The 19,480-nt window shown below is 36.4% G+C and overlaps 2 protein-coding genes across 3 annotated transcripts in view; one reads left to right on the forward strand and one right to left on the reverse strand.

The window, feature by feature from the left end:
- LOC132204808 (GTP-binding protein REM 1) overlaps positions 1-12,240 on the forward strand; it is a 41,863-nt gene extending 29,623 nt beyond the window's left edge. For both annotated transcript variants that reach the window (XM_059633588.1, XM_059633587.1), the window contains exons 3-6: positions 685-918; positions 7,566-7,648; positions 10,760-10,949; positions 11,340-12,240. In XM_059633588.1, the coding sequence (XP_059489571.1) occupies positions 685-918; positions 7,566-7,648; positions 10,760-10,949; positions 11,340-11,605 (773 nt within the window). In that variant the 3' untranslated portion in view covers positions 11,606-12,240. The remainder of the gene's footprint in view (positions 1-684; positions 919-7,565; positions 7,649-10,759; positions 10,950-11,339) is intronic.
- Positions 12,241-18,777: 6,537 nt separating this feature from the next.
- Positions 18,778-19,463, reverse strand: LOC132204809 (large ribosomal subunit protein mL52). The gene is made up of 3 exons (XM_059633589.1): positions 19,240-19,463; positions 19,037-19,172; positions 18,778-18,973 (listed from the first exon to the last, which is right to left on the reverse strand). The coding sequence occupies exons 1-3, from the start codon at positions 19,350-19,352 to the stop codon at positions 18,830-18,832; spliced, it is 393 nt and encodes a 130-aa protein (XP_059489572.1). The 5' UTR covers positions 19,353-19,463; the 3' UTR covers positions 18,778-18,829.
- Positions 19,464-19,480: the final 17 nt, after the last annotated feature.

The raw sequence follows: 19,480 nt of genomic DNA on the forward strand, positions 1-19,480 counted from the left end.
TTTTTAACCAGTTTGAGTGATTGAGAGATTGAAATTAATTTGGCGGGAAAGTGAAATTTTGTCTATTTTTAAATTAAAAAATTAAAAGAATTTCATTTCTGGACCTTTAAAAGTTGCATTTTAATCGTAAGTCCTCTCCTAAATTATTATCTCAAAAAATTTCCTTCACTCGACTGGATAATGTTTTTACTCTTTTCGCAACTGACACGCATTCTCCCCCGCTTGTCAGTCGCTTTTAGAAGTGGTTATGCAACGTGCATCGCAAACACGTCCAGCCGGTTGCATAAACGACACCCTGGCAGGCGTCAGCGGAATTACGAGATAAATTATGCACAAGCGCGAAGGGAACCGCGCTGTTTGTGCACTAAACATGTTGACGACTAACTAAATCCGACACGGAAGGGCTGCATCAATATTAATGCCGGCCGGTTCTTGGAATTTCACAACCGCTAAACTATGCGTACTACACATTATTATGCTAAGCTGTGTTTTGATGAACACAGAAAAATATGAATAAAATAAAAGTAGAGGGAAGGGTTTTTGAAAATAATCCCTCAAAATTAAAGGATGAAGATTTATAAATGTACCGCCAGTGCACCGCTAAAATTTTAAATTCACTAATCTTTATTTGAATCATTTTGAAATTTATTAAAAATTTTAATTTGTTAATGTTTTTGCTTTCAGGAATTGTGAACCGTGGCGATTCTTTCCGGCGGCGCCGCTCCAGAAGCAACTCCCTTCTTCCGCCGAGCATGGCCCAGGAGGCTCAGCAGGCGGCCGCAGAGGCCGCGGCCGTAGAAAAGCCACCGCCTTTCCGAGTCGCACTTCTTGGTGCCTCTGGGGTGGGCAAAACGGCCCTCGTCGAGCAGTTCATGACCTCCGAGTGCATCAACGCCTACGCTTACGACAGACAAACAAGTCAGTATCAAATTTCAATCTTTTTAGGAAGTATTTTTATTTCGTGCGATATTTTGATTTACTCTTATTTTCAGAATTTATATTACTGTTTGATTAAAAAATCCTTAACAAACTAACATCGCAATTAAAAAAAAATTATTTTATTTACTTTTGAGCAATAAAAACTCAAAAATTTACTTTACTTCAAGGTCCGCGCATCAGCAACAATGAAAAAAGATTTGATTGTTGTTTGAGCTCTCTGATTGGGTACAAGAAAAGTTGTACCCAATCAGAGAGCTCGACAACAATCGAAATTTTCTGACGAGCGGACCTTGCTTTACTTCAATAAAACTTGGAAAAATTACTCACTCGGAAACAATGAAACTAAAATTTGAGCACAAAAAGTCACCTTTTTAAAAAGAGCTTTTTGCCCAGTTTCGTTATTCAATTAACTTATTTTCTTTGTTGACATGGAGAATATTTCCGCCACAAAAATAATGGAATCTCTTTCCTCTCATTCTGGATTCAATTCCAAAGAACACAGGCAAAAAAAAAATACAATTGATTCCGCATTGAATTGAAAAGAGATGAGACAAGAGATTCAATTAAAGATTTTGGCAAACAAAAATTCTGATAAAAAGCTTTTCGTGGGAAAAGATTATCTTTATTATTCACCCCTTTTTCGAGGTAAATTAAACAAAAGGATTAAACTTGGTTTTGTGCGTGCTGGAGAATAAGTGAAGTGGAAACCAGTGGGCCAGCATAACGGCGAGCTGCGCCAATATGGCCGCTCCCTGAGAGGCGCGAAATATTTGAAATGCTTGTGAAGCATCGTGAAATTCAATGGTGGAAATAATAAATTAATTACCCCAATTATCCTACCTGTAATCGATGACTATTGTTTTACTAATTAAGTTTTCAGCTGTTGACATTGTTTTGGTCACTAGTTCATAATGATACATTGAGGTGGCAGCTCAGGGCTGTCGTTTGACAGATGATGCGTGAGCGGGAATATTACACATGCTCTGGTTTTTTATAAACAAAGATCAGATCAAATCAATTAATCAATAGATTGACCGCAACCCAGTCAACCCATATACAGAATTTGAACATTTTTTTTTTTTAATTGATAACGAGATTTTTGTCTTTCAAAATGGTCAACATCTGTTTTGTGCCATCCTGCGGAAATGACAGTCTAAAACACCCGGAAAGGAAATTTTTTTCATTTCCCTCAGATTTGGAAAAAGCGAAAGAGTGGTGGATCCTGTGTGGGAGGGATGCTGAAGACCCAAAGTTTTCATCTTTAATACGGCATTGTAGAGTTTGCGACGAGCACTTTGAACAAATTCATTCATGGGTTTGCAAGCAACTAAAGTCGGAAAAGTGCCGATGTCGGCCGAAAAATATTCTACCATCTCTCAAGCTGCCTGGTCCGAAAATTCAGACCAGGCCATCAACAACAATAATTCTTAAACCTTGCAATGAAAAACGAGCAATAGAGGAAGAGACTTGGCAAGTTGATTTAGCTGTCTTATAAAATAATTATTAATTATAAATTTTCCTTAATAAAGTTCTTTGGCCTGCAAGAAAATGAAGTCAATTGACGACTCCCGGATGGCCATGCCAGTAGAGGGATTCTTGAGAGGTAGAGTTAAATTTTACCAAGTACTTTGTTCCACATAACAAAAAAATATTTAAATATTTCAACATCTCTCATAAACAGAATCGAGTATGGATACATTTGCCGTCACATCAGAAGTGACCTTTCCGAAAGAAAAGACTAGTTATAAAAAAGGTATATAATTATATCATGAAATGGTTTCAGTTAAAAACAATAAAAAAGTTGAACATTTTTTAGGGCCAAATGTCTGTATTGAACCAAGGGATGCGCCGCTAATTCTAAGAAAGATAACTATATTGTAATTAATTATCTCGATTTGGGAAACAAAATTTAAACTAAAAATAAATATGTATATTTTAGGAGGAAACCCTTGCCAGTTATAAGGCCTCAGCAACAAAGGGCTATGCAAATGCTCAATGCAGCTGGGCACCCTTTAGAGTTCTCTGCAAGGGTAACAGGTCCTTCCCACTTGACTGCTGAACGGCCGAATGCGTTCGTCAATATGCAACGACAAATTCAAGATTTAAAATCGGAAGTCGAGGCAAAGGAAAGAGAGAGAGATGAACTGGAACGACAACTAGCTTCTGTACAAAAGGAATCTGAAAATGCTAAAAAATCTCTTAAAACCTTTGCAATTCAATCGGAAAATAGAAATCAACTTTATCTTCGAGCACACCGAGAAGGATACGAAAAGGGCAAGCAAGAAATATGCAAACCGTTTGAGGAAATCTTCAGTGATACACAAATTCAAGCCATTCTCAGTGGCAAAAAAGTAATTTATTCTGTTTAACAAAAAAAGTATAAAAAAAATTATAATTTTATTAGGTACGCTGGGGCGCTGAAGATATTTCAAAATCCGTGGGTTGTTTAGCATTCGGAGAAAAGGTTTTGGAGTATGTTCGGAAAAAATTAAAAATCCCACTGCCCTCAGCCTCTACGGACAGGCGCTGGTGTAGTAAACTACAAATCAGTCCCGGGAAACAAACTGAACTTCTGGAAGTTCTACGAGATCTAGTTCAAGAACTACCTGAGAACCAGAGGCTTGTCTGCCTATCTTTTGATGAGATGAGTTTATCTCACAGGGCTCAGTATTGTCAAGGGACCGATGAAGTTATTGGACCCAATAATCATGTTCAAGTTCTAATGATGCGCCCTGTAGTGTCAGGTGAATTATTAATCTAAGCAAATTATAAATTTCAATTTATCCTGTAGCATCACAAAAAGCGAGAAATATTGCAATAATTTAAGTTCTCTAAATTTAAAATAAATTAAATATTATAAATATTTTCTAAATTTCTATTGAAAATAATCATTAATCATAATTTTTGCAGGCAAATGGAAGCAACCAATTTTCTTTGACTTTGACAGAGACATGGACATGGATCTCTTCAAGCAGATTGTGGCCGACTTGTATGACATTGGTTTTACCGTCTGTGCAGCTGTGTGCGACTTAGCGCCAACTAATCAAAGGTTCCTGAAGGAATTCCTCGAAGGCAAGGAGGAGTTTCTAGCGCACCCCAGCAACCCTGATCTTCGGATTTATTTCTTCGCCGATATCCCCCACATGATCAAACTACTCCGTAATCATCTCCTGGACTCCGGTTTAAAATTTCCTGGTGGCAAACAAGTTGACATAAAGCTCCTAAAACAAGTAATTGCACTGCTGAATAAGTAAGTTTTTTTTCATTTAAAAATTTAAGGCAGCGCATCATATATTAATTCAACTTTACTTGAACTAACAGAGGTGGTCATGGTCTGAGATCTGCCGATAAACTGCACCTGGGCTTGTTGAACGTGAACGCAAAAGGCCGAATGAGGGTTCAGCCTGCTGCGCAGCTTCTCAGTGGCACAACTGCTGCAGCAATTCATGAACTGAGCAATAAAAGGCTGCTGAAAAATTCAAATGCAGATTTTGCTGCCGAATTGATCTCTGTTGTTGATGAATGGTTCGACGTTTTCAACTCGCGAGAGGAAACACAGAAAGTGAAACTGAAAATTCCCTTTGGACATGATTTGAACCGTCAGACTGAGGTTGTGAACAAAATGACAAAGTTCATGCTCGACATGCGAGTTGGCACTCACAAGGTTCCTTTGCCATTCCAGCAGGGTATTATTTTGTCTAATAATTCTGTGTTGGCCCTGCAGAGGTAAATTACTCATTCCTGAATTTTTATTTTTAAAATTGACCCAATTTATAAATTGCTTGGGAAACTTAAAATGTTTGAGAATAATTGTATTTTAATAAATTTTGCAAATAACGTTTTTATTGTAATTATTTTCAGTTACCTCACAGAGAAGTACGGCATTAAAGAATTTTACACATCAAGACTCACCCAGGATTGTGTTGAAGGCGTCTTCTGCTGGTTTCGGTTGGGCGTTGGTACCAACACTGTCCCGACTGCTTTAGAGTTCATCAACAGATTCCGCAAGTATCTGCTTACACGGAGTATGAGACACTATTCACGGAAGTCCAACTGTGCAGAAGAATCGGCAGAATCACAGGACACAAATTTTGATGTTGGATTAAAGATGATTCAGAAGAGCAGCTCCTCGGCAAGTGATGTTTTCAGAGCTCAGGAGATTGAAGCTGCAGTTGCTGAACCTCAAATCGAGACTTTTGAAGAGCAGGATTGGCCTTGCCTGACTGGAGAAGTTCTCAGAGCCAGTGACAAAGATTTTGACGACTTTGCCAACAATTCCGATGTGCTGCCATCAGATGTCCATCACTTGAGCAATGCAGCATCTGAATTTGCTAGCAAGGTTACATACCAAAGGGGCATCCAGAATATGGCTTGTTTCCTGCAAGAGAAATTTCTGTAAGTTTTTAAAATCTAGATTTTACTTTACTTAATAAAATTCCCAGTTATATCTTAATTTATTTTTCAAAATTAAATTTCAATTGGTTTTTAAAGAATTTTTTTAAATACTTTATTCCTTTTACAGCTGAAATGAAATTTATCTTTTATTTCAATTTCAAAACAACTTACTTTTTTCTTTTCAAATAGTTATGAGGAGCAGGAAGAAGAAATCTCGGGCAACCTAGCTGATCTTGTTTGGAAAATGGACCGAATGTTTATTGACTGGCACAGCTCAGGAGAAAACGGCTTCCGAAGAGGGCAAGGAGTCAACGCAGGCCTTGTCATGCACATCACAGAAAACCTAAAGTGCAATCAGGAATTAGCTAAATGTTTTGTGGAGCGAAGACTGTACATGGCTTTGAGGGACTTCAACATTCCTATCCGAAATGCTACAATGAATTGCTCAAATAAAGCGTACCTCAAATATTATGGTTAAATATAAAAAATCCATTCTTATTATAATTTGTTATCAAGTCAAATTTATTAATTCTAGTGAAGTCAAGATTAAAAAATTTTTTTAACGTACCTCTCATAAAATTCATTGGATAATAATGTTTGCGAATATTCGCTGATTCAGCATCTCTGCTACAAATACAAGTGGTGATTCTCACAGTCTGAAATCAAGTGTGAAACAAAGTAAATATTCTTAAAACAATACTAAATTAAATTTCTATAGGCCTGCCTAGCCATGCCAAAGTAATAAAATGAGCAAGTTGTTTTACGGCTGCTTATTATAAAAAAATTTATGACTTACACTAATTGATAAAAACATTTGAAACTGTTTTTAATCTAATACAGAAAAGCAGCGTTAAAATATGCTCAGATAATCTGAAATAATCTTATTTCTGTAAGAAATTTGGACTTATCTAATACTGTAGTATGAATGAATCGCTCTCCTTAGCACTTCTTTGCTCCTTGGCGTTGTTAAAGATCAGCAAAACCATATTTATATTGCACTCTGTGTGATGCTGAATCATTTCAAGGTACAATTCAACGAAAATTAATTGAAATAACCCCCAAAATGCCGCAAAAAAACATTAAATGTTTTTATTTTTGAGGTGCCATTGCGATGATCAAAACAAGCACTGTGACGTCACTCTGACGACGAAGGGAGCCGTCTCTGATTGGCTCTCGCACCGAGCGGCCATCTTGAGTCGCCTGCGCGGCGCGAAACGAAAAATTTCTCATTATGCTGGCCCACTGGTGGAAACTAACTCCATTTCGACTGCCCCAAAAATGAGCCTTCCTCGGTTTACTTGACAAACACACACACGTGATAAGGAGCAAAATGAGGGCGAGAGTAAATTGAGTTTTCAGTCGGAAGGAGGGAGAGCAGAAGGGCAGAAGAGAGTCGCTCTCATTCCTATATTCCATTATGCACGACAATAAAAAAAGAGCGCGAACACATAAATTCCCGACCAACAACGCACCATATTGATTTTTATTCCATACATGTCAAGAGTTGACTGCATAGGAAAAAGGTCTCTCCCTGTTTTATTATTTCCACGGCCATTGATAGTTGTTGTCGCTTTCAATTTTCGTGGAACAAAAAGCTGCTAATGCTGCTTTTTCGGCCGGTCGGATCGAATGAACAAGCAGCGCCGAAAAAGTAACGGAAACAAAAGAGCCCAGGAAAAAAATCAAACCCCGGGTCGGCCTGTATTATTTTGTTTAATCTCGCCTCGCTGGCGCTGACCCTTGCCTCAATTTCACTGACCGGCCGAAAGGAATGAAGCCTTCTGTTTTATCAACGAACACAAAAAAATAATATAGCTTCCACGGACGAGAGAGTTTTGTTTGCGTTTCGCACAGAACGGGAGAATGGAGTAGAAATTATACAAAGCCTGCTACAAAGTTTTTGAAGGAGAGGAAATTTTACAATTTCGTATCTTCTTTTTAATTAAATCTGTTTGAAAAGAGAATAAAATATAAACAAAGTTTTGATGAATTTTTAATTAAAATTTGTTTGTTGAGTATTTTGGGGTAGAGTTAATTCATTTTTAATTAAAAGTTTGGACACTTTTTTTGTCCATACTAAGAAAAAAAATATCATTTTTCATAACAATTTTCGCCAAACTGTTAAATTATCTGCCAATGTCAAATTCTCATGCTTTTTCTCCATTTAAAAGTAAAATTTTACTAAAAATTCGATGGTTTTTTTCTCATCTCTGGATCTTTTTGTGTTGCAGATGAGCCGATTGAGCAGTCGGTTTGCATATCCCTGAACGGAGAGGAATCGGAACTTCTCTTCACAGTCATCCAGAACTCAAAGGTTCGTATAATGTCTTGCTCTTGTAGTCGCATCTGCCGCCGTACGTCGTGTGTATGTGGGGAGTTTGTCAAAGGACTGCAAGCGAGAGAAAATCAACCGAGCGTCTGCTTTGTCTCTTGCTCGTTTGTTTCCTTGGGCTTTGGCTCGGCTCCGAGAGAGATGTACAAGGAGTAGGAAGATGAGACAAGCCCTCTTTTATCTAATTATCGCAGAAAGGCAAACGGGCGCGAAATAGGGTTAGTTCCTGAGAACGTTCTCCGCTTTGCAAAGAGTCGAGTTACTCTTCAGAAAAGGTAGAAATCAAACTCTTTTAAAGGGAAAAATTACAAAAAAAAAGGATTATTTCAAGATTGAATATAAAAGATACACTCAGGGAGAGGAAAATGTTAGGTATTTTTTTTTTAAATTACAAAAGTAGAGAAAAAAATTTAAATTAATTGTTAAAATCACAACATTTGAAAGATTTGAAACCTGGTTTTGCATTTTTCCGTTAAAAGTATTTTTTATCCTCAAAGAAGTCTAAAAATGAATCAAATAATTCCCTTTCAAGAGAATTTAGTGATTTTCAGATTTGGAAATCAGGTTCCACATTATTCAAAATTCAAATTCAATTGACGGAAAAGCAGGTGAACGTCCAATTAACCCTGTGATTTGAAGTTTAGGAAAGCGAATTTTGGCCATGAAATTTTTGCAGACGTTTCAGATTTTCGATTCTTTAAAAAGATGAAAACTAGTCTCATTTGGATTTAAAAATTACTCCAGGAAAGTTAAATATTTTTTATTTTCTTTACAGAAATTGATAGATTTATTTAAAAAACAATGTATATTTTAATCGATATAACAAAAATCACCATGTCATTTTTTATTTTTCGTAATGGCCAAACAAAACGACCTTAAATGCCCATTTGGCCCGCCGGATTATATTAAGTTCCCCGTCATTTAACAACCAACTGACAATTTTCGTGTCAGTATGGGTGTTTGTGTGCCTCTGAAAGGGGTTCAGGCTTTCGCTACTCTTTCTCGGTCCCGGAAAACGTCCACTTTCTCTCAATAAAACTCCCGAGTCACGCGACATACGAGAATATTATACTATACGAATTCACTTCTCTCTCTTCCGTGCCCACACGCGGCTCGAGACGAGAGAGAGAGGCGGAATATCGATTCCAAATTAGAATCCCGCTGTGTGTCGCACTTCCTGGTAACACTTTCGTCATGATGTTATTCCCTTTGTATATCTCTCAGCTCGACGGGAGATCACAAAATTTGTATGCGAGAGTGGCAGGAAATTGTTTGTCTGCCACACGTGTTACAGATTTATTTCCATCTTGTTTGTTTGTGGAGATAAAATAATCTTAATTGGAATAAATTTTTTTTAATAGTGAAAAAGGAGTAAATTCTTGTTTCTTTTGTTTGCTTGAAACTAGAATTATCGCAAAATTTAAAAATAGTTTAGGTTAAAAAAAACTAGAATGCAAAATAATTATAAAATCTTGTTCTCAAAAACTTCTTCTATATTAATATTCAGGAAAATCTCAATACTTCTCATTCCAGTAATTTCTATTAATTGCACAAATTTGACCTATTTTTCCATTCAGGATTTCGTAGTGTGTTTTAATTCTTCTGTAATTGCGCTGACCTTTTTTTAACGTTTAAATAATTCGCACTCACGGCAGGCGTTAATTTCGAGAGTGCTCGTCGCTGGAATTCACGCGCCCCGGAGAGGGTGGTGGTCGAAAATTCGAAACGGCTGAATTGCGCCGGTGTGTGTCAAATAATTCAGTCCTCTCAGTGTGTGGAACTAGAGTCTGCTGGTCCAAATATATACGCAGTGCGAGCAGAGAATGAGTGAGAGAGCAGTTGGCCGGAAGCCAGAAATGCAAAAACAAGGCCGGCCTTTGGCATTTTGTGTGTGTGTCACACGTTCTGTGCCGGATTGATTTTCCACTTCGGGCGGAAAAAAAAAGATAAAACACTGTCCGGCGCGTTTTGCCCAGCAGCAGGACAAAGGGACACGGAGTATGCGAAAAAGCGTTTATCTCTGATCTCTGATAAAACTAATGGGCACAGCAGACCGCCCAGAGAGCCAAAAGAGGGAGGGGCATTTGGAGAATCGAGGGCGGCGCAAAAATAAAACAATTAAATTATTATTTAATTATAAAAAACATAATGAATTATCGTTTTGTTGTTCATCAAGTTTATTCAATTAATTTTACCGTTAATTTATTTGAAATTGGAAATCTTGAAGGAAAGAAACAACTAAAATGAAATTATATAAAAAAGTAATTTTTTTTTTAATTTTCATATAGTTTTTTTTTAATTTTTATACAATTTTTTTTAATTAAAAATATTTGTGATTTCAAATAAATTAACAGTATAATTAATTAATTAAACATGATAATAAACAAATGAAACAATTATTTGTGTTTTTGTATAACAATATTATATTTAATTAAATTATTTAATGATTATTTATAATAATTTTATCAGTTTGGAAATAGCAAAGGAAAAACGGGAATTTAATTTAAAAAACCTCGTGATTCAATCTTTGATTAATCTTGATATTGTCTTGTAGAAAAGAAAAAGAAAAATTTTAAATTTATTTTAATTGAGAAAAAACCTCTTTGAATGCAAAATTTAATACTTCTGATCACGACATTCACACAAATCTGCACCTTTCCAATCACGATCTTTCGCCACCCTCTCTCTTTTTCATTCGCTTTTCCCACCCACATTTGTGTTTGCCCACGGCTGGAAAGGATCACACAGCGTACTTTGCCGTTCTCCTCCGCGCAAACTTTTCGTCGCGGTGCCGCCGCAGGGAAAACAAAGAACAAAAGCCTTTCAGGCAGCTTTCCGAATTATTATTATTTCCTGTTTTGCCGAAGAAACTTTTCGCAGAGAAAAAAAACTTGCCGGAGAGGCAGGTGACACTTTTCCCGCGGCGAAGAACGTGATCATCACGCGTTTGGGGAAAACGTAGAGATGCCGTAATAAAAACTTTTCGCTCCAAAGCTTCAACAGCGAAATTGCATCTCCGGGCAAAAAATGACACTTGTTTTTTATTTTTATATATTCTGTTACACGAATTTTATTGCAATTTTTTTGTTACAGACGGACATGGACAAAGAAAACCCGCCTCACGCGTTCCTCGTCATGTACTCTGTGGTGGACAAAGCCAGCTTCCAACGAGCAGAGGATGAACTCTCCAGGCTTCAGGAGTGGGACATGTTGAGGAGCAGACCGGCGCTGCTTGTGGGCAACAAAATCGACTTGGCTCGATCAAGATCTGTTTCTACGCAAGGTCTAAAAATAAACAAAAATAAAAAATATTATTTAAATTAAAAAAAAATGCTAATTTTTAAGAATTTACAAATAAATTTAAAGATTTTCCAATTTTTTTGTTAAAAAAAAGTTGAAATACGTAGAATTAATAAATAATAAGATAATTTATTCAAAATAATTCCATTTTCCAAGGATCTCTGATTGAGATGTTAAATAATGAAATTAACATAAAATTTAATTTTAATTTTTACATGATTTAATTTTTTTATTATGTTGAATAAAATAAGAATTAATTTTTAATTGATTAAAATTCTTTCTTTACTTTTGTGCTCAGATTTTTTTTTTTTTTTAAATAAATTATAGTGATTAATTTTTTTTCTCTGACTAATGGTGAAATTTCTCTTTGCAGACGGCAAGTGCTTGGCCTGCACCTACCGCTGCAAGTGCATCGAGATCTCGATCGGCATCAACCACAATGTGGATGAGTTGCTGGTGGGCATCCTCAGTCAGATCCGGCTCAAGATGGCCGCCAACCACGAAGGGTCGCCGCCGCCGTGGTTCCACCGCAGCCGAGGCATGACCAGGGCGTCGATGCGCGCCCGCCAGATGTTCTCGTGGATGTTCGGCAAAGAGGACTCGAAATTCAAGAACTGTGAAAACCTCCAGACTTTGTAACGCGCACTTTGTATAAGATAAATAGAGTCGCTGCAGGACTGAACACATATTATATTGGATTTAAAGAAAAAGCGTATATTCGTTAATTACTGAATGTGTATATCAAAATAATTATGTAAAAATCATGATTGTGAAGAGCTATACCCTCCTATAACTGTATCCGTACTCAATTATTAAATGTCACTTTCAATTAATTATTTAAGCTCATCCTCAGCCGTTGAAAATGCACAACTTTTTCTTATTAAAGTTTAAATAAATTGCCGACGGAAAACAAAATAGTCCTCGGCAGTGACTTTTAATTATTTTTAAGATGATTTAAATGTTGGTAATAGGACCATTTTTTGAAACAATACATAAAAGATATCTAAGCATATAAGGATGATTGTAATCAATATATATCTCTGCTTCCAAAACTCTTTTAATGACTTTGGATGAGCTTTAAATCGGTGTCCAGTGGCTCTTAAAACACAAGAGATGAGAATTTAAATAGCAGATCCGTAATAATAGTCTTGGAAAGCTCCCTCTCTTCTTACTTTAGTACTAAAACTTATTTTTATGACGAATTTATATAATTTAATATTTGTACTTAATAAAAGTTAATTTCCCCTTAAATAAACTACACCGTTATTAGCTTATTTTTATTTTAACTATTGTCGAAAAGCCGCACACGTTATGCAACCGTCTCGACTTGCATGTTGGGCCGGTTGCGTTCATCCATATAATGATAAACAGGGTAAATAAATTGATGGAAGATAAAAGATAAACAGGGCAAAATAATGCCTTCTGGAAGGACCACAAGGTTGAATTTGGAACATAAATGGAAAGCCCTTACTGTATTTGAAAAGAGAAATTCCAACTTAAAAATAATAATATATCATCGTTTGTACCAGTGGGCCAGCATAATGAGAAATTTTTCGTTTCGCGCCGCGCAGGCGACTCAAGATGGCCGCTCGGTGCGAGAGCCAATCAGAGACGGCTCCCTTCGTCGTCAGAGTGACGTCACAGTGCTTGTTTTGATCATCGCAATGGCACCTCAAAAATAAAAACATTTAATGTTTTTTTGCGGCATTTTGGGGGTTATTTCAATTAATTTTCGTTGAATTGTACCTTGAAATGATTCAGCATCACACAGAGTGCAATATAAATATGGTTTTGCTGATCTTTAACAACGCCAAGGAGCAAAGAAGTGCTAAGGAGAGCGATTCATTCATACTACAGTATTAGATAAGTCCAAATTTCTTACAGAAATAAGATTATTTCAGATTATCTGAGCATATTTTAACGCTGCTTTTCTGTATTAGATTAAAAACAGTTTCAAATGTTTTTATCAATTAGTGTAAGTCATAAATTTTTTTATAATAAGCAGCCGTAAAACAACTTGCTCATTTTATTACTTTGGCATGGCTAGGCAGGCCTATAGAAATTTAATTTAGTATTGTTTTAAGAATATTTACTTTGTTTCACACTTGATTTCAGACTGTGAGAATCACCACTTGTATTTGTAGCAGAGATGCTGAATCAGCGAATATTCGCAAACATTATTATCCAATGAATTTTATGAGAGGTACGTTAAAAAAATTTTTTAATCTTGACTTCACTAGAATTAATAAATTTGACTTGATAACAAATTATAATAAGAATGGATTTTTTATATTTAACCATAATATTTGAGGTACGCTTTATTTGAGCAATTCATTGTAGCATTTCGGATAGGAATGTTGAAGTCCCTCAAAGCCATGTACAGTCTTCGCTCCACAAAACATTTAGCTAATTCCTGATTGCACTTTAGGTTTTCTGTGATGTGCATGACAAGGCCTGCGTTGACTCCTTGCCCTCTTCGGAAGCCGTTTTCTCCTGAGCTGTGCCAGTCAATAAACATTCGGTCCATTTTCCAAACAAGATCAGCTAGGTTGCCCGAGATTTCTTCTTCCTGCTCCTCATAACTATTTGAAAAGAAAAAAGTAAGTTGTTTTGAAATTGAAATAAAAGATAAATTTCATTTCAGCTGTAAAAGGAATAAAGTATTTAAAAAAATTCTTTAAAAACCAATTGAAATTTAATTTTGAAAAATAAATTAAGATATAACTGGGAATTTTATTAAGTAAAGTAAAATCTAGATTTTAAAAACTTACAGAAATTTCTCTTGCAGGAAACAAGCCATATTCTGGATGCCCCTTTGGTATGTAACCTTGCTAGCAAATTCAGATGCTGCATTGCTCAAGTGATGGACATCTGATGGCAGCACATCGGAATTGTTGGCAAAGTCGTCAAAATCTTTGTCACTGGCTCTGAGAACTTCTCCAGTCAGGCAAGGCCAATCCTGCTCTTCAAAAGTCTCGATTTGAGGTTCAGCAACTGCAGCTTCAATCTCCTGAGCTCTGAAAACATCACTTGCCGAGGAGCTGCTCTTCTGAATCATCTTTAATCCAACATCAAAATTTGTGTCCTGTGATTCTGCCGATTCTTCTGCACAGTTGGACTTCCGTGAATAGTGTCTCATACTCCGTGTAAGCAGATACTTGCGGAATCTGTTGATGAACTCTAAAGCAGTCGGGACAGTGTTGGTACCAACGCCCAACCGAAACCAGCAGAAGACGCCTTCAACACAATCCTGGGTGAGTCTTGATGTGTAAAATTCTTTAATGCCGTACTTCTCTGTGAGGTAACTGAAAATAATTACAATAAAAACGTTATTTGCAAAATTTATTAAAATACAATTATTCTCAAACATTTTAAGTTTCCCAAGCAATTTATAAATTGGGTCAATTTTAAAAATAAAAATTCAGGAATGAGTAATTTACCTCTGCAGGGCCAACACAGAATTATTAGACAAAATAATACCCTGCTGGAATGGCAAAGGAACCTTGTGAGTGCCAACTCGCATGTCGAGCATGAACTTTGTCATTTTGTTCACAACCTCAGTCTGACGGTTCAAATCATGTCCAAAGGGAATTTTCAGTTTCACTTTCTGTGTTTCCTCTCGCGAGTTGAAAACGTCGAACCATTCATCAACAACAGAGATCAATTCGGCAGCAAAATCTGCATTTGAATTTTTCAGCAGCCTTTTATTGCTCAGTTCATGAATTGCTGCAGCAGTTGTGCCACTGAGAAGCTGCGCAGCAGGCTGAACCCTCATTCGGCCTTTTGCGTTCACGTTCAACAAGCCCAGGTGCAGTTTATCGGCAGATCTCAGACCATGACCACCTCTGTTAGTTCAAGTAAAGTTGAATTAATATATGATGCGCTGCCTTAAATTTTTAAATGAAAAAAAACTTACTTATTCAGCAGTGCAATTACTTGTTTTAGGAGCTTTATGTCAACTTGTTTGCCACCAGGAAATTTTAAACCGGAGTCCAGGAGATGATTACGGAGTAGTTTGATCATGTGGGGGATATCGGCGAAGAAATAAATCCGAAGATCAGGGTTGCTGGGGTGCGCTAGAAACTCCTCCTTGCCTTCGAGGAATTCCTTCAGGAACCTTTGATTAGTTGGCGCTAAGTCGCACACAGCTGCACAGACGGTAAAACCAATGTCATACAAGTCGGCCACAATCTGCTTGAAGAGATCCATGTCCATGTCTCTGTCAAAGTCAAAGAAAATTGGTTGCTTCCATTTGCCTGCAAAAATTATGATTAATGATTATTTTCAATAGAAATTTAGAAAATATTTATAATATTTAATTTATTTTAAATTTAGAGAACTTAAATTATTGCAATATTTCTCGCTTTTTGTGATGCTACAGGATAAATTGAAATTTATAATTTGCTTAGATTAATAATTCACCTGACACTACAGGGCGCATCATTAGAACTTGAACATGATTATTGGGTCCAATAACTTCATCGGTCCCTTGACAATACTGAGCCCTGTGAGATAAACTCATCTCATCAAAAGATAGGCAGACAAGCCTCTGGTTCTCAGGTAGTTCTTGAACTAGATCTCGTAGAACTTCCAGAAGTTCAGTTTGTTTCCCGGGACTGATTTGTAGTTTACTACACCAGCGCCTGTCCGTAGAGGCTGAGGGCAGTGGGATTTTTAATTTTTTCCGAACATACTCCAAAACCTTTTCTCCGAATGCTAAACAACCCACGGATTTTGAAATATCTTCAGCGCCCCAGCGTACCTAATAAAATTATAATTTTTTTTATACTTTTTTTGTTAAACAGAATAAATTACTTTTTTGCCACTGAGAATGGCTTGAATTTGTGTATCACTGAAGATTTCCTCAAACGGTTTGCATATTTCTTGCTTGCCCTTTTCGTATCCTTCTCGGTGTGCTCGAAGATAAAGTTGATTTCTATTTTCCGATTGAATTGCAAAGGTTTTAAGAGATTTTTTAGCATTTTCAGATTCCTTTTGTACAGAAGCTAGTTGTCGTTCCAGTTCATCTCTCTCTCTTTCCTTTGCCTCGACTTCCGATTTTAAATCTTGAATTTGTCGTTGCATATTGACGAACGCATTCGGCCGTTCAGCAGTCAAGTGGGAAGGACCTGTTACCCTTGCAGAGAACTCTAAAGGGTGCCCAGCTGCATTGAGCATTTGCATAGCCCTTTGTTGCTGAGGCCTTATAACTGGCAAGGGTTTCCTCCTAAAATATACATATTTATTTTTAGTTTAAATTTTGTTTCCCAAATCGAGATAATTAATTACAATATAGTTATCTTTCTTAGAATTAGCGGCGCATCCCTTGGTTCAATACAGACATTTGGCCCTAAAAAATGTTCAACTTTTTTATTGTTTTTAACTGAAACCATTTCATGATATAATTATATACCTTTTTTATAACTAGTCTTTTCTTTCGGAAAGGTCACTTCTGATGTGACGGCAAATGTATCCATACTCGATTCTGTTTATGAGAGATGTTGAAATATTTAAATATTTTTTTGTTATGTGGAACAAAGTACTTGGTAAAATTTAACTCTACCTCTCAAGAATCCCTCTACTGGCATGGCCATCCGGGAGTCGTCAATTGACTTCATTTTCTTGCAGGCCAAAGAACTTTATTAAGGAAAATTTATAATTAATAATTATTTTATAAGACAGCTAAATCAACTTGCCAAGTCTCTTCCTCTATTGCTCGTTTTTCATTGCAAGGTTTAAGAATTATTGTTGTTGATGGCCTGGTCTGAATTTTCGGACCAGGCAGCTTGAGAGATGGTAGAATATTTTTCGGCCGACATCGGCACTTTTCCGACTTTAGTTGCTTGCAAACCCATGAATGAATTTGTTCAAAGTGCTCGTCGCAAACTCTACAATGCCGTATTAAAGATGAAAACTTTGGGTCTTCAGCATCCCTCCCACACAGGATCCACCACTCTTTCGCTTTTTCCAAATCTGAGGGAAATGAAAAAAATTTCCTTTCCGGGTGTTTTAGACTGTCATTTCCGCAGGATGGCACAAAACAGATGTTGACCATTTTGAAAGACAAAAATCTCGTTATCAATTAAAAAAAAAAAATGTTCAAATTCTGTATATGGGTTGACTGGGTTGCGGTCAATCTATTGATTAATTGATTTGATCTGATCTTTGTTTATAAAAAACCAGAGCATGTGTAATATTCCCGCTCACGCATCATCTGTCAAACGACAGCCCTGAGCTGCCACCTCAATGTATCATTATGAACTAGTGACCAAAACAATGTCAACAGCTGAAAACTTAATTAGTAAAACAATAGTCATCGATTACAGGTAGGATAATTGGGGTAATTAATTTATTATTTCCACCATTGAATTTCACGATGCTTCACAAGCATTTCAAATATTTCGCGCCTCTCAGGGAGCGGCCATATTGGCGCAGCTCGCCGTTATGCTGGCCCACTGGTTTGTACCTAATTAATGTATTACTTTCAACTCTCTACAATGCCTTCTAATATAATCAAAAATTAACAAAAAAGAGCTATTCGATGTCCAGAAAATAAAATAATAACTTCTTGAATGTGTCAAAAACGAAAATGGATCGTTGTTCGTGCATGAAACTTGAAAATATTTACAATTCTTCCCTTTTCGTGTGTGTCTAAATCTAAAGGTATCAGCGGATATTTTCATAAAATGACAATAAAACTCTTGGAATTAAATATGTAAATGGCATTTCAAATAGCCATGCGTCAACTATGTATATATATATAATATTCCTATAGAGATTTGGGCGAAATTTAGTCGGAGTTTAAAAGTGACCAAACAGAGAAAATGACATTGAGGGTGTTTGTGCTCGAGTGGTGTTGTTTAAGAAAAGGAAAGGCACTACTTGACAGAGCACGCGGATCGATATATTTGATATGACCCCCTCAAGTGGAGTGCCCTTTGGTATATTGGCGCCGCAGGTGAGTGGCTGCTGCTTTCACGCTAAAACACATGCCCAATAACCCATCACACATGGAAGAACACAGCGCATTACACTCTAAAAGATCACCTCGTAATTTTCCCTCGAGAACGGTGCAAAAGAGACCAAAAACTAGGACAGTTTGAAAATAATAACAAAAATCAAAATTCAAATTTTGCTCACGAAACGTTAATTTGGTACATTTTCGGGCGAAATTCAGCCTGTGAGAGAACAATTTAGACCCTGCTGCTGATAACGTTAACTTATAATTGCACAAATGGCTGAGTGAGCGAAATCATTGCTAAATAATAATTCTAGACGAAATGTTCTTCGATAAATTAAGGCAAAAATGTAACCAAATTTACAACTGCCGGGTGAGATAAATGTAACGGAACTTGGCAGATGTGGTGCATTTTTCTATCAAAAAATGTGTTACCAGAAAAAACGCAAAAAATGCATGGTTGATGTTTTCTGTTTTGTAAAATGATTAATATATCGATATGACTCAATAAAGATGTATTTACCTGTAAAAAAAGCATATTTTCATTTTATATCAAAAGTAAATCAAAGTAAATACTTCAAAGTTAAGATGTGAATATCGGTGTAAAAATTTTAAGATCGATATTTAACTCAAACTTATAAAAAAAGTGTTAAAAATACAGAACAAATAATTATTATTATATTAAGAGCAAAAGATGAAAGAATATTGGAAATAAAATATCATTTCCATAATTTAAAAATATTTATAAAAAATTAGCAAGACAATAATTAATCGACCAATAATTAGTTCTGCAAAGTTGTGAATATTTAAGTTAAAAAGTCTCAATTAATAAAATTAAACAAAAACGAACAAGTCCTATTAACCTATAAATAATTATTTTTATTGACTAAATCGTTTAACCGGGATTACTTGTCCTTTAACAAAGCATCACCTTTGGCTTTCAACTTTGAATCGAGTATTCGCTGTTTCCTCTGCTCCTCTTCGAGTTGCAACCTCTTTTCTTCATCAAAGGACCACTGGATTTCAGAATTCAGTCTCAAAACTGACTCCTGCAAAATGAACAGCACGGTTTTAATTAAAATATACGCCCGTGGGGTGAAAAAAAGTCGTACAGCCAGCTGCTGTTGTTTGAGCAATCGTCTCGTTTGGCCTTTGTTCAGAGGCACGGGTTTGCTGCTGTTCAGATATGAAAAATCCGGTCCATCAGTCAAAGGTCCAGACGCATTTGCATTCACAGGAAGCCTGTTCCTGTAATGATTAATCAAATAATAATTAAATATACATATTTGGACAAAATATTTTACAATCGACTCACCTTATTCTGAATTTTATGTCATATAAAACTGAGGTTGTGCTCAAGGAATTTGACATAAAAACGGAGCTTTTGCTGATTTGGATTAAAGACCTGCTGCACTTGAGACTTAGCATGTTGATTTGGCCTATAATTCAACAAATTCAAGAAGAAGCCGCAAAATAAATTGTTATTTTTCAATGCGGCAGCGGCGTTTTGTTGATTTTCTTGCAAAGTGCATTGATGTGAGCAGAGTTGCCAACAA

Source organism: Neocloeon triangulifer, unplaced genomic scaffold, assembly GCF_031216515.1.
Source record: "Neocloeon triangulifer isolate White Clay Creek 2 clone unplaced genomic scaffold, ASM3121651v1 ptg000022l, whole genome shotgun sequence".
Lineage (NCBI taxonomy): Eukaryota > Metazoa > Arthropoda > Insecta > Ephemeroptera > Baetidae > Neocloeon > Neocloeon triangulifer.